Source organism: Xenopus laevis, chromosome 9_10S, assembly GCF_017654675.1.
Source record: "Xenopus laevis strain J_2021 chromosome 9_10S, Xenopus_laevis_v10.1, whole genome shotgun sequence".
Lineage (NCBI taxonomy): Eukaryota > Metazoa > Chordata > Amphibia > Anura > Pipidae > Xenopus > Xenopus laevis.
In genome coordinates this window covers 114,199,988-114,225,776 of record NC_054388.1, presented here as the reverse complement: position 1 = coordinate 114,225,776, position 25,789 = coordinate 114,199,988, and the positions used below count along the sequence as shown (strand labels likewise).

The 25,789-nt window shown below is 41.2% G+C and overlaps 3 protein-coding genes and 1 long non-coding RNA gene across 4 annotated transcripts in view; 2 read left to right on the top strand and 2 right to left on the bottom strand.

Moving 5' to 3' along the window:
* Nucleotides 1-10,739, top strand: part of LOC108704201 — an 80,279-nt gene extending 69,540 nt beyond the window's left edge. Inside the window, exons 11-14 of the mRNA XM_041578127.1 lie at nucleotides 791-806; nucleotides 7,442-7,495; nucleotides 7,585-7,708; nucleotides 8,678-10,739. Coding sequence (XP_041434061.1) covers nucleotides 791-806; nucleotides 7,442-7,495; nucleotides 7,585-7,708; nucleotides 8,678-10,254 — 1,771 coding nt within the window. The 3' untranslated portion in view covers nucleotides 10,255-10,739. The remainder of the gene's footprint in view (nucleotides 1-790; nucleotides 807-7,441; nucleotides 7,496-7,584; nucleotides 7,709-8,677) is intronic.
* Nucleotides 477-25,501, bottom strand: LOC108704274 (oocyte zinc finger protein XlCOF7.1). Its single transcript, XM_041579029.1, has 5 exons — nucleotides 25,384-25,501; nucleotides 5,164-5,331; nucleotides 4,923-5,060; nucleotides 4,710-4,833; nucleotides 477-3,265 (listed from the first exon to the last, which is right to left on the bottom strand). The coding sequence occupies exons 2-5, from the start codon at nucleotides 5,305-5,307 to the stop codon at nucleotides 1,662-1,664; spliced, it is 2,010 nt and encodes a 669-aa protein (XP_041434963.1). The 5' UTR covers nucleotides 5,308-5,331; nucleotides 25,384-25,501; the 3' UTR covers nucleotides 477-1,661.
* Nucleotides 6,461-7,169, top strand: LOC121399138. Its single transcript, XR_005964770.1, has 2 exons — nucleotides 6,461-6,874; nucleotides 7,087-7,169. It is a non-coding gene; the product is annotated as an uncharacterized LOC121399138 (long non-coding RNA).
* On the bottom strand, nucleotides 19,261-24,527 carry LOC108704268 (zinc finger protein OZF). The gene is made up of 3 exons (XM_041579049.1): nucleotides 24,475-24,527; nucleotides 24,262-24,385; nucleotides 19,261-22,462 (listed from the first exon to the last, which is right to left on the bottom strand). Exons 1-3 carry the CDS (start codon nucleotides 24,505-24,507, stop codon nucleotides 21,033-21,035), a joined length of 1,587 nt encoding a protein of 528 aa, XP_041434983.1. The 5' UTR covers nucleotides 24,508-24,527; the 3' UTR covers nucleotides 19,261-21,032.
* Nucleotides 25,502-25,789: the final 288 nt, after the last annotated feature.

Below are 25,789 nucleotides of genomic sequence, written 5' to 3'. Positions count from 1 at the left end.
TTTATAGCTATAACATAGGGAGGCTTCTGCATAGATGCGAGGAAATATATATTTTGTCAATTTTGTCCACCGTGATGGCCAGACAAGGGACACATGTCCATCAAGTTCAACCTTAAGTCTATATATAACCTGCCTAACTGCTAGTTGATCCAGAAGAAGGAAAAAAAAAACATTTGAAGCCTCTCCGATTCACCTCAGAGGGGGAAAAATTCCTTCCTGACTCCAAAGTGGCAATTGGACCATTGGATCAACTTGTACAATGAGTTATCTTCCATCCAACCCCTTCTTATATCTATCTATCTAATGTATCAGCCTGTACCACTGATTCAGGGAGACAATTCCACATCTTCACAGCTCTCACTGTAACAAACCCCTTCCCAATATTTAGCTGCAACCTCTTTTCTTCTAATCGGAATGGTTGACAGCTGGAAAGACCTGCTCGTTAATAAAGCATTCATCAAAAAAAGCAGAATGAATGGCACTGGTTAAAAATTTATTGCAGCATACTGCGGATAGAAAAAACAGGGAACAAATTCCTTAATAAAGCATTAGAGAGATTATTATACGATCCCCTTATATCTTTATATATATATATAGTTATCATATCACCTCTTCTCCAGCATGAACAACCTCAACTTGGCCAGTCTTTCATCATAGCTAAGATTTTCCATACCTTTTACCAGCTTAGTTGCCTTTCTCTGTCCCCTCTGTAATTTAACAACGTAGGACAGAACTTTCTCCTTAGTAGATGCCAACTTTCCAGTTGACTCAATGCCTTGCATACTCTTAGGACTATGACAGATGAGGTATCTTGTTGGTTTCTGCCATCTGATGAACAATGCACCCCTGTGTGCCATTGGTCCTTACACTACTGCATGGGAAAAGCCCTCTCTGAAAATGGTGACAGATGGACCTTGGAGAAGATCGCCATGCTGTGTGCATCCAATAGAGAGATTTTTGCTCATTGGTTATCAGGAGAGATGACAGAAGGAAAGAAGCATTTTGTTGCTTTTTTAGATCTTATTCTCTTTTTTCTCAGGTATGCTACTCACAGAACAAAGTATTATGGGAGTGATAGCAAAGACTTATTTTGATTGAATCAATTTAAAATCATAGAAAATGTTTAATTAATATATATGGGAAAGTTGCCTTTTCTTTTTAATTAGCAAAAGGCCCAAAAAAATTGAGGCACAAAACCTTTAAGTATTTGCTGGCTAATTATAACGTTTATAACAGATCAGGAAGCATCAATGTCATGTGAAGATGACAGATCAAGATGTAAAACCTTGTCATAGCCCGCCCAGCATTATCACTTTAAACTGGCCATAGACGTACAGATTTTACCCTTGTATCGGAGGGACGATCAGACGTCGCAATCTCCTGACCTGCCACTAACCATTCAGATTAAAGAACAAATCTGATGATGTTCTGCCTGTAACAATCATACGAAAGTTATGTCCGACAAATAGAAGTGACAGTCACCCATTGATATAGTGACATAGGCAATACATGCAGAGATATTATCGTTAGCCAACAGAAATCTTCTAACCTGTTCTATCAACTAAACAAGCAATCGTCGGGGTAAAAAAAAATGTTGGGATGATCCCCACGCGGTCCGGGAATCGTACGAAATGAAGATGCATATGACTTTATCCTTGAGTCTATGGCCAACTTAAAGCGCAATCATGATCAGACAATGATTTCTTTCCTGTATGAACCTGCTGATGTGTTCTAAGCCGCGAAAGGCGAGCAAAACTTTTCCCACATTCAGAGCAGGAAAATGGTTTCTCTCCTGTGTGAAGATGGTTATGTGTACTAAGCTGTGACCGATATGTAAAACATTTCCCACATTCAGTGCAAGTGAACGGTTTCTCTCCTGTGTGAGTTCTGTGATGAGCATTAAGATCGGTGAGATGCTTAAAACATTTCCCACATTCGGAACAAGAAAACGGTTTTGTTTGTGTGTGGCTTCTCTGATGCCTAAGGAGATTGCTTTTCCTATTAAAGTATTTATGGCATTCAGAACAGTTGTACATTTCCTCTCCGGTGTGAAGTCTAAGATGGTCAATAAGGTGAGGCTGACATGCAAAACACTTCCCGCATTCAGAACAAGTAAACGGCTTCTCTCCTGTGTGAATTCTCCAGTGCCCTTTAAGGTGAGCCATATTCTTAAAACACTTGCCACATTCAGAACAAGAAAAGGGTTTCTCTTCAGTGTGAAGGCGGTAATGTATAGCAAGCTGGGAGCGGTATGAGAAAGATTTCCCACATTCAGTGCATGAAAATGGTTTCTTCCTGTTGTGGGTACTTTGGTGTGTGTTATAGACAGAGTGGTGATTAAAACATTTACCACATTTAGAACAAGAGAATAGTTTCTCTCCTGTATGAGGCGAATCATGTGAATTAAGGCTGGAATGATTTTGAAAGACATTCGCACATTCAGAAGTCGAAAATCTGTGAACTTGTTGATGTGCAGCAAGTTGTGGACGATTCGTAAAACAACTGTCACACTTGGAACAGGAAAATGGTCTATGATCCTCGTGACATTTCTGGTGCACTATAAACTCCGAGTGAGATAAAAAACATTTCCCACACTCAGAACAATTCAGTTTTGCTTCTACTCCGTGAATTCTTTCGTGTTTGTTTAGGTTTGAGCGACGATTGAAACATTTCCCACATTCAGAACAGGCAAATGGTTTGACTCCTGTGTGGATTTTCTGATGCTCCGTAAGGTGGGAGCGATCAGCAAAAGATTTCGTACACTCGGAACAAGAGAACGGTTTCTCTCCTGAGTGTATTCTCTGATGCTTAATAAGATATGAACGATACGTAAAAGATTTCCCACAGTCCGAGCAAGAAAATGGTTTTACTCCAATGTGTGTTTTCTTATGTTCATTTAGATAAGAACCTTGCTCAAAACTTTTTCCACATAAAGAGCAAATGAATGGTCTTGATATAGAAGTATCAGACAAGTTTTTCACTAAACTGAATCCTGTAATAGGAGTAGGTGTATTTGTTCCCTGTATCTGTTCTGCATGTGGATTAATACTGCAATCTGATTGGTTTTCCCCTTCCCATGAAGCCACTTCCTCTTTAATCCCATTGGCTGGTGGGGGCTGTTCCGCTGGAGAAATAACAGGGGTTGTGAGATTTCCGTCAGCACAAAAACCTGCTCCTTCAGTCTCAATCTTGCTTGGCTCATTATTATAACATAATGTTCCTCCCAGATCAGCTGGAATATCTCGCTTATCTTCATACTCACAGTCTGGTAAAAATATAAGGGGGAACATTAATTCTGATATAGTAACACACAAAAAAAAAACTTTGGTCGACCTGTCCTGATCTGTAACCTGGCCATGCATATCTACGGCAATGAACTCGGCAGTGTAATCGATAAACAAGTGGCATAAGAAAGTGATAGTAAGGGCACCAATGCGGTTGTTATTTTCACTCCCAGAGCTTAATCTGCTAGCCACAATCAAAAAGCATTTTGAAGCCTGAGTTTGTATCTGGAATCAGCTTAACAGGGATGCTTATCTGATTTGCTCTACAGAAATGTTGCATAGAGAGTTCAATTGTGTTCAGAATAATAGCAGTCCGACATCACTAACCTGATCAATCACTATTTATCATAGAAATTCTATTTCTACATAGCAAATAATTTACTAGTAGGTGTAGTAGAGTAATTGAAACCCAACAGTCATGCCATGCTGCTGATTCTGCCACAGCCACAGTACAGAGTGAAGCCAGTGAAGCTGGAGGCACAAGCATCATGATATGGGGATGCTTCTCATACTATGGCGTTTGGCCTATTTATCCCTTTATATCAGGGATCATGGATCAGTTTCAATCCAAATACTTGAAGAGCTCATGTTGCCTTATGCCCAAGACGAAATGCCCTTGAAATGGGAGTTTCAACAAGACAACGACCCCAAACTCACCAGTAAACCAGCAACATCTTGGTTCCACACCAACAAAATTGACCTTATGGAGTGGCCCAACCCCCACCCTAATCCAATAGGAAACTTGTGGGACGACAAGAAAACTGGTGTTTGTGAGGAAAAAGCAAGAAATTGTGGAATGTTACAGGTGCCAGAAGTTGATGGGGTCCATGCAACACAAATGTGCAGCACAGAAACACTATTATACAACTCAATATTAGTTCCCTCATTTAAAGGAAAGCAACAGCTTCAAACATGTTTCACTTGAAACAGTCAATGTTTGAGTTTGTAAAGAAGAATGCAGGGACTGCTATTTTTCGGAAAAGCCTAATATTGCCTTTTCTTCACTTTCTGTAAAGGAATAACACAAATTTGATACAGTTTTCATCATGTTTTGATTTGGAATAGAATGTGCAGTGTTAAGAATGCATTTGCCTGTATACGTAGAAATAAAAGCTATTATGAACATTTTGAGCTTTATTCACACTGCTATTATTCTGAGCACAACTGTAGTTCATTCTACATGTGCATTGTGTTAGGGGGACAGGCTGTATGCCTTACTATTATATCTGCATATAAGATGTATTTTTGCCACCCCCCCATGTGTAATATGCAGCACCTCTGTACCAATTCAAATTAGAATTTGCATTTTTATTTACATTATTATCTGTGTTTCTATTGTCCACAGACAGCCCTTGTACTGCTCCTGATAATAAGTTCCCTTACACACCAGCTTCTCATATTTTGTGCCCTGCACCCATTACTCACCCAGTAATGGGAGCTGCTGTGACTCCTCCTTTATCCCTTCCTCATAAAGGTTCTTGTTTCCTTTTATATAATCCCACTCGTCCAAGGAAAAATAGATGGAAACATGATGAGTCCTTATGGCAACCTGTCACACACAATGTTCCAGTCATCCCCCAGCCAGAGAAAGGGATTATCATCCACTGTTACTAAACAATAAGGGGCCGCTGTACCCACCTCTCCAGTCAGCAGCTGGATGATGTTGGACATGAGTTCCAGGATCTTCTTGTCATTCTTGTTATTTTCCTTCTGTATGACGGAGCCAGGGGCATGCAGGGCCCCCCCATCATCTGACTTCTTCCTAGGGATGTAGTGCTAAATATTGAAAGGAAGAGAGAATGGTGTTTGAGCTGCAGAGAGACCCCCTTTGTACAGACAGACAGTCTCTTGTCAGTGTGCCAGTCACAGTGCCCCTCACCTCTCCAGTCAGCAGATAGATCATCTCCAGTGTCAGATTCACCATTCTCTCCTTCTTCCCCCGCTCCTCCTCCTCCTCATTTTTATCCTTCTTCTTCTTCTTCCCCTTCATCCCTGTGTCACTCGCTTCCTCCCACATTCCCATTGGCTCCTTGTGGGAGGGACTGACCTGGAAGTGGCCCTGGAATGAAACAGATATTCCAGTTCTCTTGCATTAACATACCTGTAAGAAAATGTAGTATCTTTGGCTACAGAAAAATCTTCCTATAACCCCAGTGACAGTCTGAAAAACACTTTTGCAGCCTAAAACTGTAGGTAAGAGAATGAAAACAGTTGACATGGGGCTGGTGTATAATACAGCGATGACACCCAAATGGCTGATATTTGGGTTAGAGAATGTCCCCGTGCTATTGTACACACTGGTGATTGAGCAGAGTAGCAGGAAGGAAGAGCATCAAATTATCTGTACCCCAATGCAGCCCCATACTGATTGCTCACACTGCTCCTTGTTAAAGCACAACAGTATAATAGAAGGAAGTATGGTATATAGCAGGGGTATCCAGACTTTTTGCAACAAGGGCCAGATTTGGTGAGGGGAAAAATGTGTGGGGGCCGACCATTCAGCCTGACATTCTTTGAGCGTCACTACGTTCCAGTGCATTAAACTAAAGAAGTATGAAGTTCCAGTACTTGTCTATTACTAACACTTCAGCACACAGGCAGCAGTATAGACCAAGTGGCAGATCATTTCACTAATGTGCCCAAATATCACTGCAACGGCTATGTGATTCCTAATTGCGATGTGCTGGCGGGCGTATTATTATTCATTTCCAGACGGAAGCTGGTGTAAATTTGAAAATGGGCCGCAATTGGCCCCTGGGCCGGACTTTGGACATGCCTGGTATAAAGGAAGGAAAGCCAGTGCTTTGTGCAAGTTTGGATGATTTCAGTGTCACAACCCAGCTCTGTCATTGGTTAGTGCAGGAAGTCACACTAGGCTGGAACTTTACCTCATGAAATTGGAGACAAACCTCACGCTAACCAGCTCTCTACCATATATACCGCCTCTCCTGACTATTTTCTTTCTTCCCTAATAACAACATTGGCACCAAGTGTGACATTACCACATGAGCTGCCAAAACACTATCCAGCTGCCACATACAGCCAGTGTGCGCTTCCAACCAAACCTGATAGTGTCAGTACAGCCTCTGTCCCTTACTCATCCGCTCCTGCTTCCCAGCTCTGTTTCCCAGAGGCTGAAGGGCTGGGCTGCCTGTAGTTATACATGAGTGGGCAGGCCACATGCACTCCCACATTGGCTCAAACAGAAGGGGGTGGGGTGAAGAGCGGCAGAGAAAAAGGATTGGATATGCTAATAAGTCAGATAGAGAGCCTGTCTGTTTAGGATTTAGGGAGAGAGGGAAAATAAACAGTTGTGAAGACACAGAGCTAATGTACAGCATTTCCCTCAATCCCTGGCTATACCCCGCCTACTCATTCAATAGTCCATTGCACTGTCCAACCCTGGTTTCTCGGTCCCCTGGTCTATACATTTTAAAAGTTGACAGTTCTGGATTGCTCTGTTCTGCAACAATATGATCCTGCTGTCGCTACATCTACATGAGAAAGCAATGCTGGGCAATAAATAGTATCGTTTTACTAAATCCTGACAGGAGTGGGGGTTGTCACTGCCGGGAGCTTGGGGAGTGCAGGTAAGTACAGGATTTACAGTTCATCATTCTTGAGTGTAACCTTAGCTCTATTCTTCATATACCATACTCAAATGAGACTATTCCCACTCAGTGGTATTAGGTCCTCCCAGCAGATTCTGTGGATGTGGGTCACTATAATTCTATTGGGGGATATTGCTGGGAATAATCCTGTATAGAAATGTGTAAGTGCTTAATTCCAGGGTCACTTCCAGGTAAGTCCCTCCCACGAGGAGCCAATGGGAATGTGGGAGGAAGCGAGTGACACAGGGATGAAGGGGAAGAAGAAGAAGAAGGATAAAAATGAGGAGGAGGAGGAGCGGGGGAAGAAGGAGAGAATGGTGAATCTGACACTGGAGATGATCTATCTGCTGACTGGAGAGGTGAGGGGCACTGTGACTGGCACACTGACAAGAGACTGTCTGTCTGTACAAAGGGGGTCTCTCTGCAGCTCAAACACCATTCTCTCTTCCTTTCAATATTTAGCACTACATCCCTAGGAAGAAGTCAGATGATGGGGGGGCCCTGCATGCCCCTGGCTCCGTCATACAGAAGGAAAATAACAAGAATGACAAGAAGATCCTGGAACTCATGTCCAACATCATCCAGCTGCTGACTGGAGAGGTGGGTACAGCGGCCCCTTATTGTTTAGTAACAGTGGATGATAATCCCTTTCTCTGGCTGGGGGATGACTGGAACATTGTGTGTGACAGGTTGCCATAAGGACCCATCATGTTTCCATCTATTTTTCCTTGGACGAGTGGGACTATATAAAAGGGAACAAGGACCTTTATGAGGAAGGAATAAAGGAGGAGCCCAAGCAGCTCCGACCACTGGGTGAGAAATGGGTGCAGGGCACAAAATATCAGAAGCTGGTGTGTAACTGATGAACAGGAACAGTACAAATGTCTTGGAACAATATAAAAAAAATAACAAGTTCAAGAACAGGCTAAGTCAGGGATCAGGAATAGCAGAAGGGCTCCCTATTTTAGAGAGGGGATCTGCACCAATGTAGTAAGTTGAAAAACAGGTGGCAGGGCTGCTCAGGTTACCAGGGGTGGAAAAAGCTGCTCTTGGTACCTTTAAGGGCTGAATTTGTTTTTATACTAGTAATTTGACCGTTCTAGTGTGAGGCAGCGCAATTGCTCTCTCCACACTAGCAATGCTGCCCCCCGCCCTTCGACACAAGAAAGGTAAGCTCTGGAGGACACCATTGAAGGAGCTGCCTCAGGCTCCTTACCCTAAAACAGCCCTTATTTTAGACATGGTTGGTCAATAATTTTTTGCAACATACATTCGTTTCAGGCTGTGAAACCATCAACTGGAAAGGAAAACTGGAATCAACTCAGGGGAGGGGAATTGGGCAACTGGAGGGCTGATGCAGAACGAGGCAGCTCGGATGAAGATACTGGTACAAGCATAGTAGCTGGCAGATCTTTGTGGGAAGCAGGACTAGGGGATCTGCAAAGCCCACAATCAGCAGAAAGGTTATGCTTAAGGCAATATGACTGCCAGGCAGAATTGTAACCAAGAGGAGTTAGTGAACGTTAAATATATAAAGATGATTGAGCATATAAGTATTTCTGGACAGCAGAAGATGGGCAGAACCAGGAGAACATAACACTATTTCACAGCAAGGAATATCTAGGAAAACAATACAGACACTCGCACCAAACATCACACTAACTCACCCTTAGATTTCCAGGAGAAATTCTCATTGCCTTGTTACAAACAGAAATTATTGGGCTTTAATGTAAATCTTATTTATGCATATAGTATAACAATACCTGCTTGTATCTTTGCCAGACTGTGATTATGAAGATAAGAGAGATATTCCAGCTGATCTGGGAGGAACATTATGTTATAATAATGAGCCAAGCAAGATTGGGGCTGAAGGAGCAGATTTTTATGCTGACGGAAATCTCACAAACTCAGAAATTTCTCCAGTGGAACAGCCCTCACCAGCCAATGGGATTAAAGAGCAAGGAGCTTCATGTGAAGGAGGAAACCAATCAGATTGCAGCATTAATCCTTTTACAGAACAGATACAGGAAACTGATAAACCTACTGCTATGATGGGAGGCAGCCTGAATAGCACTTCCATATGTACATCAGTCACAAAGGAGGTGTATAGCTGTACTACGTGCCATAAACACTTTAGCTGTAACAGCACTCTATTTAGGCACCAGAGAAGTGTTCATAAAGAGGACAAACCATATTCATGTTCCGAGTGTGGGAAAAGTTTTAAACGCCGCTCAGACCTTAACATACACATTCGAATTCACACAGGGGAAAAACCATTTTTATGTTCTGAATGCGGGAAATGTTTTAAGAGAAGAACAGAGCTAAATTCACATTATATCATTCACACCGGCGAGAAACCGTTTTCTTGTCCCGAGTGCGGGGAACGCTTTAAGCGAAAAGCAGAGCTAAGTGTACATTATATCAATCACACGGGGGAGAAACCATTCCCTTGTTCTGAATGTGGGAAATCTTTTAAGCGAAGAGCGGAGCTCAATATACATTGTATCATTCACAAAGGAGAGAAACCCTTTCCTTGTTCTGAGTGTGGGAAATATTTTAAGCGAAGAGCAGAGCTGAATGCACATTATATCATTCACACAGGGGAGAGGCCATTCCCTTGTTCGGAGTGTGGGAAATGTTTTGCCAGGTGCTCTGACCTCACTGTACATAGGAGGATCCACATGAAATACAGACCGTTCCCCTGCACCGAATGTGGCAAATGCTTTAAGAGGAAATCAGAGCTAAATATTCATATTAAAACGCACACAGGGGAGAAACCGTTTACTTGTACCGAATGTGGGAAAAGTTTTAAGCGAAGGCCAGAGCTTACTGCACATTTTATAATTCACACCGGAGAGAAACCATTTTCTTGTTCCAAATGTGGGGAGTGTTTTAAGCGAAAAGCCGAGCTTAACACACATTATGTAAGCCACACAGGAGAGAAACCCTTTTCTTGTTCCGAATGTGGGAAATGTTTTAAGCGCAAAGCAGAGCTTAATGCCCATTGTATCATTCACACAGTAGAGAAACCATTTTCTTGTTCTGAGTGCGGGAAATGTTTCAAGCGAAGAGCAGAGCTTAATATGCATTACATCATTCACACGGGAGAGAAAAAATTCTCTTGTCCCGAGTGTGGGAAATGTTTAGCCAGGTGCTCAGACCTCAGCGTCCATAAAAGAATCCACATGAAATACAGGCCGTTCTCCTGCTCTGAATGTGGCAAATGCTTTAAGAGGAAAACAGAACTTACTATGCATGTCAGAACTCACACAGGAGAGAAACCATTTGCTTGTTCTGTATGTGGGAAATGTTTCTCCCAAAGCTCAAACCTAAACGCCCATTTCAGGAGCCACAACTGATCTCTTTGCGTGAGACATTCATTTAAGCAGGACTGGCCTTAGCGTATATAGGGACCTGGGCAAAATACTCCACTGACAATTGGGATGGCAGTATGTAAAGTACAACATTGTTCCTTTCAGTTTGTGTGTGTGTGTGTGTGTGTGTGTGATGTTTGCAGATATCAAGTTTTCTGTCATTTCCATGTGGCACCCTGTGAGACAGATCAGTCTGATGAGGCTCAGATAAAATTCATTAGACTTTCAAGTCTTCTTGCTGCACTGACGAGTTTCTGACATATTTTTCTATTGAACTGTTTCACATTTAAATTTGTTTCCTTGGTCACAGTGTGAAAATAAATGTGCCCTTTGATTCTGGAGCTTATTGGGGTTGTCTACCTTATTTCTTCTATGCATTTCTTTGTTGATGACCTAATGTCTAATCAACTGTAAACTACATTAACTGACTGTGCTCTGATGCTACCGGGACTTGAAGGAATGCATCTTTCAAATTTGTGAAAAGTAGACACTCTCCTTTGTGTACTGCTGAAATGATGAGATTTATGGGCACTATCTTGAATTTGGACTGGTTAACAAAAGAGTTGATTCTATTCAGATGAGGCTCTCCTTATAAAACATATTGAAGAAATCTCTAACTGGTAACCTCTTTTTAAATGTGCTAGGGCCCCTATAGATGATATAAGCAGGGCCGGAACTAGGGATAGGCAGAAGAGGCACGTGCCAAGGGCGCAAAGTTGGAGGGGCGCCAGGCCGGTATCTCTTCTGTCCCTTTCCCATAGTTCGGACCCTTGTGCCCCCACCTGCACCAGCAATTCTGGTAGTGTGGCTGCTTGTACCCCTCCATGAATGAGCACGTACATATCTTCCGTGTATGCACTGGTCCGTGCATATGCTTCTTGGTGCGCACGCGTGAGGAGGGGTCAACATAGTCGGCTGAACGCCCTAGGCAATGGGAAAGCTTCACCAAGGGAAAAAGCTTTAATGCTGCATATGTGCTCACAATAGTTCAAATGTGAGTTGTGAAGAAACCTCAAGTGAGGCACAAGTACGGTACTCAGACAGTCGGTACTCAGTACTGTTAATGCTGTGCTGCTATCTTCCACTAGTCTTCCAGGCATCCACTGTCAAGCTTAGATGAGCAAATGTGCAGCACAACTTTTTATAATATTTCAGTAATGTCCACATGCCCTACTAGTCGCAGGCCCAGATTGAGATTCAAAATAGGCCCTGACAATTTAGGTACATAAAGGCTCAAATGCGCCCCTCGCATCCAACACTGCTCTCGGAACAAAGTGCTGAATTTTTCCAACAAAGTAACTTCCTTCTGGGAAAGTGCATCCAGAACATAAGCACATACAGAACTAATTCTCTGTGATTCCTATTGTCAGGTAGGGGGATGGGTTTGGAACCAAAACAAAAGCTTTACTAATATCTAATGGCAGAAATGGCCATTATAGCTCATGGTGTTAATGAAGGTGGCTATATAGGAAAGAACATTTAAAAGTATCTATGGGGAGCAATAAAGGGTTCATTTGTAAAGATAATGATACTTACTGGCTTTCCAACAGTTATGCAAGAGGGTTGTCCAATGAAAGTGCTAACCCAGCACAACCTTCAGTTATGGCTAAACATCCCCTGGGCTGTCATATCAGGTCATGTGTCCATCCCACATGGGACAGATACGATCATCATCTTTGACTTAGAAAAGCTCTGTTGTCACTTTTGAGAGTAATGGATCAATGTATTCATTAGAATCATATCTGGATATAACTGTATTAGGGGCCCATTTTCTTAGCTCGAGTGAAGGAATAGAAGAAAAAAAACTTTGAATTTCGAATGTTTTTTTTGGCTACTTTGACCATCAAATTGGCTACTTCAACCTTTGACTAAACTAACTAAGCAACCTTTGAACTAAAAATCGTTCGACTATTTGACCATTCGATAGTCGAAGTACTGTCTCTTTAAAAATACTTCGACCCCCTACTTCGCCACCTAAAACCTACCAAGGTGCAATGTTAGCCTATAGGGAAGGTCCCCATAGGCTTCCTAACAATTTTCTGATCGAAGGAAAATCGTTCGATGGATTAAAATCCTTTGATCGAACGATTTTTCCTTTGATCGTAGGAAATGCGGTAAATCCTTCAATTTGAAGTCGAAGGATTTACATTCGGCAGTCGAATATCGAGGGTTAATTAACCCTCGATATTCGACCCTATGTAAATCTGCCCTTTAATGTGCATGTAAACAGTCTCCCTGCGATTTTTGTATAAAGTTGACAAATCAAGGGCCACTTCTAACAAATGCAAGTTGTTGGGCTGTACCGAGGGCATTTATATAATATAAAATCCATACAACTGATGTTGCCAATTTTACCCATGATCTGTGTGTAGGACACACTCATTTGCCTTGAAATTAAAGGAAGCAATATAATGTCAAGCCAATTGGAAAAGAGCATACGAGGTGCATAACAGTGACATCACACTTACTTGGAATGTGAGTTCATTTACAGTTAGATCCCACTGCAGAGAGTAGGACGCATGACCACCATCTGCTTGGTTCCAGTGTTGGAATAGGTATATCTGCCAGCACTACACACATGGGCACAATTTGGCATCACTGCCTTAGGTGCAGATACACCATGTAACAGAACTTACTGTCCCTTGGACCCACTCGCTGATGGAAGTCAAAATCGTGGATACTTAGGTCATAATCAAGGTAACAAACTTAATTGATTAGTGTAATTATTATACACTCTGGGTTAAATATATAAGATGCTTATGCCAGGGCCTTGAATATGGAGATGGTCTGATTTAGATTGAAATACTGGGCCTTGCAGGAGAAAGACTTTACTCTCACATACGCCTTACTTTTGTGTCTTTGAACTTTTTATTTAATAAGGTACTTTTCCAGAAAAGCAAACCGCTCCATATCACATGGATAACATAGCATGGCAAAATACAACAAGATATTTAGCCAAAGTGAAGGAAAAATGATGGGGTGCAAGAAAGTTACCCGTGCGGCGGGGTCGCCCGCCACATGGTCCTTAACGCCGGCGCCATGTTGTCTTAGGGCACGCCTGCGCGCCTCTTAAAGGAAATGCTATTTAAGGGCCATTCAGTGTACAGACATTGCCCGTGATAGAACTTTGTTCTAGTGGTTTCCTGAGCCTTGTGCGTCTGTCTTTGAATTCTGATCTGATTATCCGTGTTTGACCTTGCCTGCTCCTGACAATCCGAAAATCTGTATCCTGACCTTTGCCTGTCTATGACAACTCTTCTGCTTAACCCTTTGTTTGATCATCCGGTTTGACCCTTGCCTGTTTGACGATTCTGATATCCGCCTGCCTCGACCCAGCTGTCTGACCATCCTTCTGCCTAATCCTTTTGTACCGTGACCTTTGGCCTAACTGACTCTAACAATAGTCATGCCCCTTGCCTGCCAGAACTCCTCGCCTTGCTCCTCTCGAAAAGTCCAGGTGGCATCTGAGTACGCTGAGGGCTCCTCCCGAAGCCAAAGGCGGTCACACTACTGGTGAAGCCGAGACCAGGGAGCTTGGCACTAGTTCTGGTTTAGGGTGCCGACCGTGACATGGGGTTTCCCACAGCTCTTTCAACTCACATCATCACCACCAAAGCTTAACACTTCCCTGTGGGACTGACAGAGACAGGCAGCCAGTCAAGCTCTCCAATGGCTGCCCAATCAGATTAGTCATGCTCCTATCTATGCCATGTGTCTACCCTACTGTGCTAATATTGTGTGCAATGCATTATCTCAATGGCTTTGTTCAGTCCCTACAACATCTATAAACCTGGCAACCAACTCTGAACTGGAACCATTCCTTGTGGCGTCATGTAAATAAATCTATTCATTGACATTATGACAGTCTATAAATATAACTTATTCCAACCCAAATAATGAGATTGTGTCTTTATCATTTATAATGTAACTTAAAATATGCCCCTAATTGGCAAAAATCATATTTATAACAATACGTTTCCATATCATCACATACATTGATGAACATATGAACATCATTTCATAGAGACACCCTTCAAATACATTTTTCTTTGTGCCATGAGCATCTTAGACTGATATGGACGCTAAAAAACAACCTTTTAAAATATGAATGTACATTAACTCTTAAAGTGCCAGCAGAATTTCACATTTTGGTTACGTGAAATGCCAGCCGTTTTTTAAGCATTTTGTGCTCTCTCACTTTAGGGGCATTTTCTGAGGGGAAACCTATAGTTTACCTAGGGAAACTATACATAGTTTTTTTTTGGGAGAAACTAAGCTTTCTAAATATGCCTGAGTTTTTATGTATTTCCAACTCTGCAAAAAGATTTATAGCACTAAATACCAAAAAAAATATGTATAGTATATGAATTTATACCCGAAAAAGATTTCATTTTATGCATGAAAATTCAACTGATTTGGAAAGCCTTATGTCTCTAAAACGTGCCAATACGTATATATGTAATATATATATATATATATATATATATATATATATATATATATATATATATATATATATATATATATATATATATATATATATATATATATATATATATATATATATATATATATATATATATACGTAAGATATGTATAGTTTTAGGGAGATTTAGGACTTCTGTACAGCAAAAACTCCCTGCAGTATATTACCGAATTTTGAAAGCACTACGGCAGAAAACAGCATACTTTAGATTCTAAGGCAGAAAGATCCTGAAACAGTAAGTCTACCCCAGAAAACCATATATTTTTGAAAAGTACACATTCTGCTGATTCCAAAATGGGTAAAGATGTCTCTCTACTCCTAACTACCAAACATCAAAGCTTGTCTGAACATAGCGTTTTTTATAAAAAAAAAAAAATCAAAATTCTGAAAAATCACTTCAAAGGTTTTATTTTGCTGCTCTGCATATCCCACACTCTATTAGGTACCAAGAAAAAGCACCCTGAATATGATTGCCAGGGGTTCACTGAATAGTTTGATGCCCATTATGCATAGGTTTACCAAAGTATCTGCCATTTAGAGACACCAATATGAAGTTAGTACAGGACTTTACTTCAGCTACTGAAAAATCAACACATTTACTGCAGTTTTTGTGGGGTAAAAACACAGAAAAACAGGTTTACCTCCCAAAACCATATATTTTTGCAAAGTAAACATTCTACCGAATCTAAAATGGGTACCCATGCCTTGCTGCTACACACTACAGAGACGCAAGGCTTTCTCAAAATTGTCAATTTTGGTTTAATATCTAAAAATGTCATGTAACGGTTTTTATCAAACTTCTGAAAATCGTCACAAAGCTTGAATTTTACCCCCTTATATGCCCCACATTTCGTAATGTATCAGCATAAAACATCCTAAATATGATCGACAAGGGTCTACTGAACACTTTGATGCCCAATATGCATAGATATACCACACTATGTGGCGTACAGAGACCCCCAAATGACAATAGTGTATATCAATTTTCACAGCGGACACATTGGCTGCTGCAATATAAGCACCAGGTATGTGTGTTATGTGACATATGACCCCCTAACAGTACAGAGACCCTATAAAACCATATATTTCCAGAAAGTACACATTCTGACGAATCCAATATGGGTAAATATGTGTTGCTACTGCAAACTGCCAAACTGTAAAGTTTGATGCCCAATATGCATAGATTTACCAAACTAGGTGGCATACAGAGATCCCCCCAAGTCCAAAGAGTGCATATGAATTTTCACGTATGAGTTCCTGGTATGTGTATTATGCACCATAAGACCCCCTAAAAGCATGGAGACCCTAGTAAACCATATATTTTCCAAATTTACACATTCTGACGAATACAATATGGGTAAATATGTGTTTCTACTTCAAACTGCCAAACTGTAAAGCTATGCTGAATATAACGGTTTTTATCACATTTCTGAAAATCATCACAAAGCTTGAATTTTACCCCATTATATGCCCCACATTTCGCACCGTATCAGCATAAAACATCCTAAAAGACAGGACTCTACTGAACACTTTGATGCCCAATATGCATAGATATACCAAGCTATGTGGCGCACAGAGACCACCAAATGACAATTGTGTATATAAATTTTCACTGCTGCTGCGCTAGCTGCTGCAATATAAGCACCTGTTATATGTATTAAGCGACATAAGACCCCCTAACAGTACAGAGACCCTAGAAAACCATATATTTTCAGAAAGTACACCTTCTGACAAATCCAATATGGGTAAATATGTGTTGCTACTGCAAACTGTAAAGTTATGCTGAACGTAACGGTTTTTATAAAATTTCTAAAATAATCTTCACAAAGCTTGAATTTTACCCCATTATATGCCCCACACTTCGTAACGTATCAGCATAAAACATCCTAAATATGAACGCCAGGGGTCTACTGAACACTTTGATGCCCAATATGCATAGATATACCAAACTATGTGGCGCACAGAGACGCCCAATTGGATATATAGTAGATAAAATTTACAAGGCATAACAATATAATACAGAAAAGTGTAAATAATAATAAATAAATCACTAAAATCCAATAAAACCACAAAAATCTATGCTTTTTTTTCCCAGACTAGTGTAATCAGACATCAGAATTACAGTTTGAATATTTTAGCTTGGCAAAATAGGTTTTACAGACATAATAACGCAAGCAACACTTATGCAGAGCTGAAAATGCAACAAATTGGCTAACTATGCACACAACCCCCAAAATTTCAATATTATCACGAAATAACATACAAAAGGTATTGCACAGTACGGTTATCGAATACGCTATTCACAAAGGCAATAAAACATTTTTTTCAGCCAAAAACACAACGATGCAATAAGGAAAAAAAAAATCCACACAACAGTGTGTGTATGAATGTGTACAATTGGTAAATTGCGTGTGAGTGTGTGTGACCCCCCCGATCCCCCAAAAATGTATGTGAGTGTGTGTAAGTGTAGATCTAAGCATGTATTAGTGTAAAAAGTGTGTGTAAGTGTATTTTGTGTGTGTTACACTAACCTGGTGTGTGTAGCTGCAGATCTGTGCCCATGATGGCAGGAGTGGAGGAGCAGGAGGGAGTCGCCAGAGCCGTTGGGCATGGGCGTCGCTGGAGGAAGGCGGAAGTAAGTGTAGCAGCAGCAGCGCGCAGACACGTGTGTCTGTTGCGTCCCAGGGACCCGTTTCCCACCGCTCCGATTTCTTGCCCGCTCTGGCCGTGGCCTAGGGGCTTCTGAGCGAGCAGGGAAGGAGCGAGCAGCATTTAAAGCTGTTCCTCCACTCCCCCGCACGCATATGCTGCAGAACGTACAATCTACGTTCTGTGGCATTTCAAGATACTTTTCCACAGAATGTAGATTCTATGTTCTGTGGCACTTAAAGGGATAAACGTTATCTATAGGTCTTGTTGACTTTTTTGCTGCTCTTGTCAGGAATTGTTTTGTCAGCCTGTCAGAGTTTCTGACGCTAATGAACTACTGTCCATACTACAAATATGGCGGTACCCTCATAGGATAACATCAGGGATCTGATAATAAAGGTAATGTAAAAGCATCAGGGAAAATACTTTTATGGCAAAATTATTAAAAGCAAAGATCACCTTGATTTAAGGTAAGATATTAGTCGAGCAAGTCTTCTTGAAGGCCTCATACACAGGCCAGTAAACTGGCAACCATACAAGGCCAATAAGCTGCCAATTTGGTCTGGAAGGGACAAGTCAGCAGTATACTTTTCCCACACTCGGGGCAAGTAAAGGTTTTCTCTCCTGTCTAAATTTTTAAGTGCACAGTAAGGTGTGAGCGACATGCAAAAGACTTGCCACATTTAGAACACGGAGACGGTTTCTCTCCTAAGTGAATCCTTTGATGCACTTTAAAGGCAGCTTGATACTTTTTCACAGTCCGAGCGTGTGAGTACTGAGAAGCGCCGTAAAGTTGGAGCCCCTGGAAAAGGTTTTCCCACATTCGGAGCTTCTCCCTTGTATGAACTGTCTGATGGCCTTTCAGGTGTGAATGTTTGAAACATTTGTTGCAAGAAAACGGTTTCAGATCTGTGTGAGTTTTTACATGCGGAGCTGGTGCACTGCCTCGCCCATTTTTGGGACCACACCCCCTAATTACCATGTTCATTTTACAAAATTTAGCAGGTTATGAAAGTTTGAACACATTTCTGTTCAATTGCAAGAGAACTGCTTATCTTAAACTTACTTAATCTTAAAATTACTTCTTTGCTTATCTTAAATTTACAATTGCTTCTTTGCTTATCTTAAATTGTTAAAATTGTTTTTTTTTCTTAAGGGTCAGGGCACAAAGGCAGATTTCGGGAGATTAGTCGCCCGGCAACAAATCCCCCCCTCTTCGGGGCGACTAATCTCCCCGAACTGCCTGCCAGCTAAAATGCAAATCGCCTATGGGATGGCACTCCGATCGATTTGTCTTCCAAAGTTTCCTCGTCAGGCAACTTCGGCCGACAAATCACTCCGGGAAGGCAGTTCGGGAGATTAGTCATCCCGAAGAAGATTTCTTGCCAGGCAACTAATCTCCCCGAATCTGCCTGTGTGCCCTGACCCTTAATTGTTACAAAAGTCTCCAAGTGCACTTGCCACGTATTCTGGGCTCTCCCAAGCTAATTAAGTTTTAGAAACGTATCTTTACCTGGCTGTTCAGTGCATGAGATCAAAGAGAAAGTCGGGACATTTCAGTAACAATCCAGGACTGAGGGTTGAGCTGTCAAAATCGGGACTGTCTCATGAAAAATGGGACTGTTGGTAGGTATGCTTTAGTTTTATTTGAGGCTTGAAGGTGAACCCTGATGAATTTCCATGATCAATTGAAGCAAATTGTAGCACATAATGCTGTGTCCCCAACGTTGTTACCGGGCTGTGGTGTACTGTGGGTATATAGGCACATCCGCCATAAACATGTCATGCAAGTCAGCGCGATGCCGGAATCGTTCCTAATTTCACGATCTTACAAAGAATATACACGGACACAAGGATAGTCTACAAATATTTATTCCAACCAAAATAATAATATTATAATTTAAGATTTATACTGTGAAGTATACACATCCTTATAGAATCCAAAGAGGTACTTACATTTAAAGGGGCAGTTCACCGTTAAGTTAAACAAAGTATGTTACAGAATGGATAATTCTAAACATCTTTTTTTATTTGCCTTCTTCTTTCGACTCTTTCCTGTTTTCAAATGGGGGTCACTGACCCCATCTAAAAACAAATGGTCTGTAGGGCTAAGCATGTACACTATTGTTAGGTTTTATTGCTTGTATTTCTATTCAGGCCTCTCCTATTCATATTCCAGTCTCTCATTCAAATCAATACATGGTTTCTAGGATAATTTACCCTAGCAACCAGATGGCTGAAACTGCAAACTGGAGAGCTGCTGAATAAAAAGCTAAATAACTCAAGAACCACAAATAATAAAAAATGAAAACCAATTGTGAATTGTCTCAGAATATAACTATTTGCACCATACTAATGTGTATTTCAACAACCCCTTTAATTTGCAAATCTACTTATCAATAATGCTATTACCCATTTGTGCCTGTTCCCCAATGCCATAACCCATACTGGTCACATTCCATTTAAAGAAGACATTTTATGTAAAAAACAAGAATGTACCAGTGCATTAAACTCTTTTAGATATAGGAGGAATATCTAAAAAAGTTGTTTTTCTGGTGATTTCTGCAAAAACCCTACTAGTCCGGCCCATCTGTTCTACTTCCTGCTATCTCCTTTCCCAGGCTGTACAGGAGAGCCGGCAGCTTTCAGCTCACTGCACTGTAGGACAGGAACCAATCAGCAGCTAGCATGACCTGATAGGGAACTGAAACATGTATTTGCTTGTGTGACTGCAGGGCTGTGATTGGCTGTCCCCCTCCTACTGTGCTTCTGGCAGGGACAGTTAGGACACTCCCACCCTCATTTGAATCAGACAGGGACCAGAGAACATCTATTGGGAGCTCAAAAAAAAGGGGCCATTTTTACAGACAATATTAATTTTTAGCCCAATGTGAAACCTACACCATATATTATTCATTATTGCCTGCATATTTAGGGGTTTGTTATTTATTCTATATGTCTCTTTTAAATGAAGTCTACTCTGTATATAGCGGTTAGTTTAGTTGTGTCCTGTTACACAAAAGCAGTCTCCCTACTAAATCTGGCCACAGACACAAAGATAAAGTTGTACGAAACAAAGGTTTGTACGATTTTTGGACCGTATTTAAATCGTCCAGATATGTTTTGTACCATGGCAGTTAGACGTCTGACCATATCAATGGGTGTCACTTCTATTCTCAAAAATAACTCTCATACGATTGCCGTCATTGCCAGCTTATCCGATTTCTTCTTTTACTACTTTTGTACGATGATATAGATCATCAGACTGGGTCGGGGAATGAGCTTTGGCTTGCATAGATTATATTTTGTGGGATGTCAGAATTCTGCATGATACACTGGCACTATAGCAATAATAATACAATTGATAAAATATCACACAGACAGTTTGCAATTTTTTTTTTACATATGGGTGTGGGCGTAATGTTGCCATCAAATCTTGAAATGCCTCTAATTAAAAACAATTATCAGAAAGGATATCATAAAAATACATCAATAAGAGTTCTTGCACTTTTATAGTCAGAGCTGTGGAGCCTGATGTTGTTATGAGCATTTTACACCAAGCAGAATCTTTCTGTGGAGGTTTAGTACAATTTAAACGCTTTAAACGTGTTTTTTTTTTTTTTTTAAATCAAAGATGAATTTTACAGTGCACATTTAGGTGGGTGCGCTGTATAAAACTTTTCCCACAGTCAGTACAGGAAAAGGGTCTTTCTCCGGTGTGAATCCTTCGATGTATATTAAGGTACGAACACTGTGAAAAGCGTTTGCCACATTCAGAACAGGCAAAAGGTCTTTCTCCGGTATGAGTCCTACGATGTATGTTCATGTCCGAGCGCTGTGAAAAGCATTTGCCACAGTCAGGGCAGCTAAACGGTTTCTCCCCTGTGTGAATTTTACTGTGCACATTAAGGTGCGACCGACGTGTAAAAGACTTGCCGCATTCAGAACATAAAAATGGTTTCTCCCCTAAGTGAATCCTTTGATGTACTTTAAAATCAGCTCGATATTTAAAACTCTTTCCACAGTCCGGGCAGCTAAATGCTCTCCCCTCGGTGTGAGTGCTGAGATGCACTGTGAAGTTGGATCGGCTTGTGAATCTTTTCCCACATTCGGAGCAAGAAAAGGGCTTCTCCCCGGTGTGAGTTCGCTGATGTCCAATAAGGTGCGAACGACGTTTAAAGCATTTGCCGCATTCACCGCAGGAAAACGGTTTCAGATCTGTGTGAGTTTTGACATGCGCAGCAAGGTTTGCACGGTGTGTGAAACATCTCCCACACTCAGAACAGATAAATGGTTTCTCTCCTGTGTGAACTCTCTTGTGGACATTAAGATCTGAGCAACGAGCAAAACATTTGCCACATACTGGGCAAGGAAATGGTTTCTCCCCTGTGTGAGTTCTTTCATGCCTAACGAGGTCTCGCTTATTACTAAAAGCAAAATGGCAATCGTCACTTTTACACTTGAACTTTTTAAGAGGAGATTTATTTGTTGCTTTATAGTTGTTATATTTACTGCTCTCATTTTCAGTCAGGCTACTGTTATTTAGGCTGCATCCCATTATATTAGTGCATGTATTTTCTCCTTGTGTCCTTACGGGGAGAGAATTACTGCTGCTTTCCACATCATTTCCTCTTTCCCATGAGTCTGCCTCGTCTTTGATAGAATTTGAGATACACTTGTCTGACAAATGTTGGTAATATCTCATTGTAGGATTAGATTTATCTGTTTCCCGGACCTGTTCTGTGGGCAGATATCCACAGCCATTTGACTTATTTCCCCCTTCACATGAAGGCGGTTCCTCTTTAATACCATTTGATATATAATTATTTGCCAGGCTGTTATTCAGGCTGTATCCCATTATAGGAGTAGGTGTGTCTGTTCCCTGTATCTGTTCTGTACGTGGATTAATGCTGCAATCTGATTGGTTTCCCCCTTCCCATGAAGTCGCTTCCACTTTAATCCCATTGGCTGGTGGAGGCTGTTCCACTGGAGACATTTCAGGGTATGGGGGATTTCCATGAGCAGCTGTAAAATCTCCCTTATCTTCATATTCACCGTCTGGCAAAGATACAAGCAGGAAAAGTCACAGATAAGTAAGAATGAGCAAAGCTGAAGAGTGGTTTCCCATCTCCTACTGCAAGATTGGTGCATCCACTTGTTCCAATCAGGTAGGATGGCAATGGCAGCACAAGGTATGAATATGGCACGGCCCAGGCTTAAAGGAAAACTATACCCCCCCGAACAATGTAGGTCTCTATAAAAATATATTGCATAAAACAGCTCATATGTAAATCCCTGCTTAGTGTAAATAAACCATTTAAATAATAATATACTTTTCTAGTAGTATGTGCCATTGGGTAATCATAAATAGAAAATTGCCATTTTAAAAAATAAGGACAGCCCCCTGGGATGGTATGATTCACGGTGCACACAAGCATACCAAAAAACCATACATGTTAGGTCACATGAGGCAATTAACAGACAGAATTCTGTCTTTTGCTTCAACACTTCTTCCTGTTACAGTTAGAGTTGTAGTATTTCTGGTCAGCTGATCTCTGAGGCAGCACACAGACCATAACGAAATGGTGGCTCAAGGCAAGAGATGTAAAAGGGCAATATTTACTTAAATATATATTCCAGTTTGGTAAGATTCTTTAATTTGCCACTTAATATGATGTAAACTGTTGCTTAAGTGTTCATTTTGGGGGTATAGTTTTCCTTTAATAGAAAACTAAAAACCAAGCGCTCATTTAATATTTTGCCCAAATCCAGTATCCAGCCTCTTTTAATAAACTGAACAGTCACATTGTCAGTAAGATTCTGATTATAATGCAGTTCCATCAATCTCCCCCAAAAAAGGAATACATATTTATGTCCCTTCATCACCGTGTCTGTCCTAATAGAATGCTATTTGCAGAAGCTGTATAGTAGTTGTATAGTTCTGCAAGCACAGTGCTATAGTGTTATATTAAGGCAACGGAGATAGGGAACCGAGTGGATGAGAAATAATATCAGTCAAAATGGCCTCAAGGGAAAACTAAGGGGAAAGTTCAAAAAAAATGGAGACAGCTATTCTGTTTTCACATTGTTTTCTTTGGTCTCCATTCAAACCTATTTAAAGGAAAACTATACTCCCAAAATGAACACATAAGCAACATACGGTAGTTCATATCATATTAAGTGGCATATTAAATAATCTTACCAAACTGGAATATATATTTAAGTAAATATTGCCCTTTTACATCTCTTGCCTTGAGCCACCATTTCGTGATGGTCTGTGTGCTGCCTCAGAGATCACCTGACCAGAAATACTGCAGCTCTAACTGTAACAGGAAGAAGTGTGGAAGCAAAAGATAGAACTCTGTCTGTTAATTGGCTCATGTGACCTAACATGTATGGTTTGTTGGTATGTTTGTGAGCACAGTGAATCCTACGATCCCAGGGGGCGGCCCTTATTTTTTAAAATGGCAATTTTCTATTTATGATTACCCAATGGCACATACTACTAGAAAAGTATATTATTGTGAAAATGGTTTCTTTACATGAAGCAGGATTTTACATATGAGCTGTTTTATGCAATATCTTTTTATAGAGACCTACATTGTTTTGGGGGTATAGTTTTCCTTTAAGATACAGTATGGTGGAATCTCTAATATATTCTTGGTGATTAGCAGCAGACATTTTGGTGAAAAGCCCTACTTTATGGCTCCCCTGAGAACGTGTTCAGTGACTAAATATTTAGACTGGTCTATAGGAACTGACAATTCAGACAAAATATATACAAATCTAATCTGTTGCAAAACCCCATGCATTAGAGAATATATTAATTCAAAAAATCCCCTGCATTCATTACTCACCAACTGGGTGAAGCTGCTGTGGCTCCTCCTTCATCCCTTCCCTGTAAAGGTCCTTGTTTCCTTTTATATAGTCCCACTCGTCCAAGGAAAAATAGATGGAAACATGATGAGTCCTTATGGCAACCTGTCACACACAATGTTCCAGTCATCCCCCAGCCAGAGAAAGGGATTATCATCCACTGTTACTAAACAATAAGGGGCCGCTGTACCCACCTCTCCAGTCAGCAGCTGGATGATGTTGGACATGAGTTCCAGGATCTTCTTGTCATTCTTGTTATTTTCCTTCTGTATGACGGAGCCAGGGGCATGCAGGGCCCCCCCATCATCTGACTTCTTCCTAGGGATGTAGTGCTAAATATTGAAAGGAAGAGAGAATGGTGTTTGAGCTGCAGAGAGACCCCCTTTGTACAGACAGACAGTCTCTTGTCAGTGTGCCAGTCACAGTGCCCCTCACCTCTCCAGTCAGCAGATAGATCATCTCCAGTGTCAGATTCACCATTCTCTCCTTCTTCCCCCGCTCCTCCTCCTCCTCCTCATTTTTATCCTTCTTCTTCTTCTTCCCCTTCATCCCTGTGTCACTCGCTTCCTCCCACATTCCCATTGGCTCCTCGTGGGAGGGACTGACCTGGAAGTGACCCAGGAATTAAGCACTTACACATTTCTATACAGGATTATTCCCAGCAATATCCCCCAATAGAATTACAGAGGGGAACGTGTGGGAGGGACTGAGCTGGAATGAATTATTTCTACAAGACGTTAGTATAGAGGATTATTGGCACAATAACACAAGTAGAACACTCCATACTCATTATTACTGTTAGTCTGATCAGTGACACTGCTGCTATAATTATATCCTAATTACACTGTTCCCAGCACACCCTGCCCAGTGCTCTCTAATGTTCTTCAATAGGAACACTGAATAGAGACACAGAATTTGTAGGCTTAGTATGAGGATTCCCCAGTATAGAGAGAGGCCTGTTCTCATACAATCAACTCATTATTCATCTTTTCTGTCAGACTTTACACAAATATTTTACTGAGAGACATTTTCTCATTCAAGTTCCCAGTGACCGCCCCTATGACAACACTGAATGGTACAGTCTGTTACAATCTATCACTAACCTCACACACACATATATCGCAGATAGTCCGGCCAAGCGCTCGCTCTCGTCGCTGTAAAGGATCGGCCAAAGGAACCGTCACGTGACCTTAGACTTAGTTTCCGCAACAGGAAGGAGCTATGGACTTTTCCGGAAGTTCACGATGTGGGAGAGATGGACTGGAGGCGGATTTATAGTGCGCGCGCAGACTTTTCTATCAGTTTCACTTCCGCAGTGTGCGTTCCATGCCTTTTAAAACCCATTCCCTCTTCGTTCAGTCTTCACCTTGTCTCTCAACCCAATAAAGGCTCAAGTCTGTCAAGTTGTTCAATAATCAAACCCGCCCCTCTAGTATCGGAGCCAATCATTTATTTGGGCGCTTAGTTTTCGCCCGCCTACTGGCTATAAAAACCTTTACTGCGCACTCT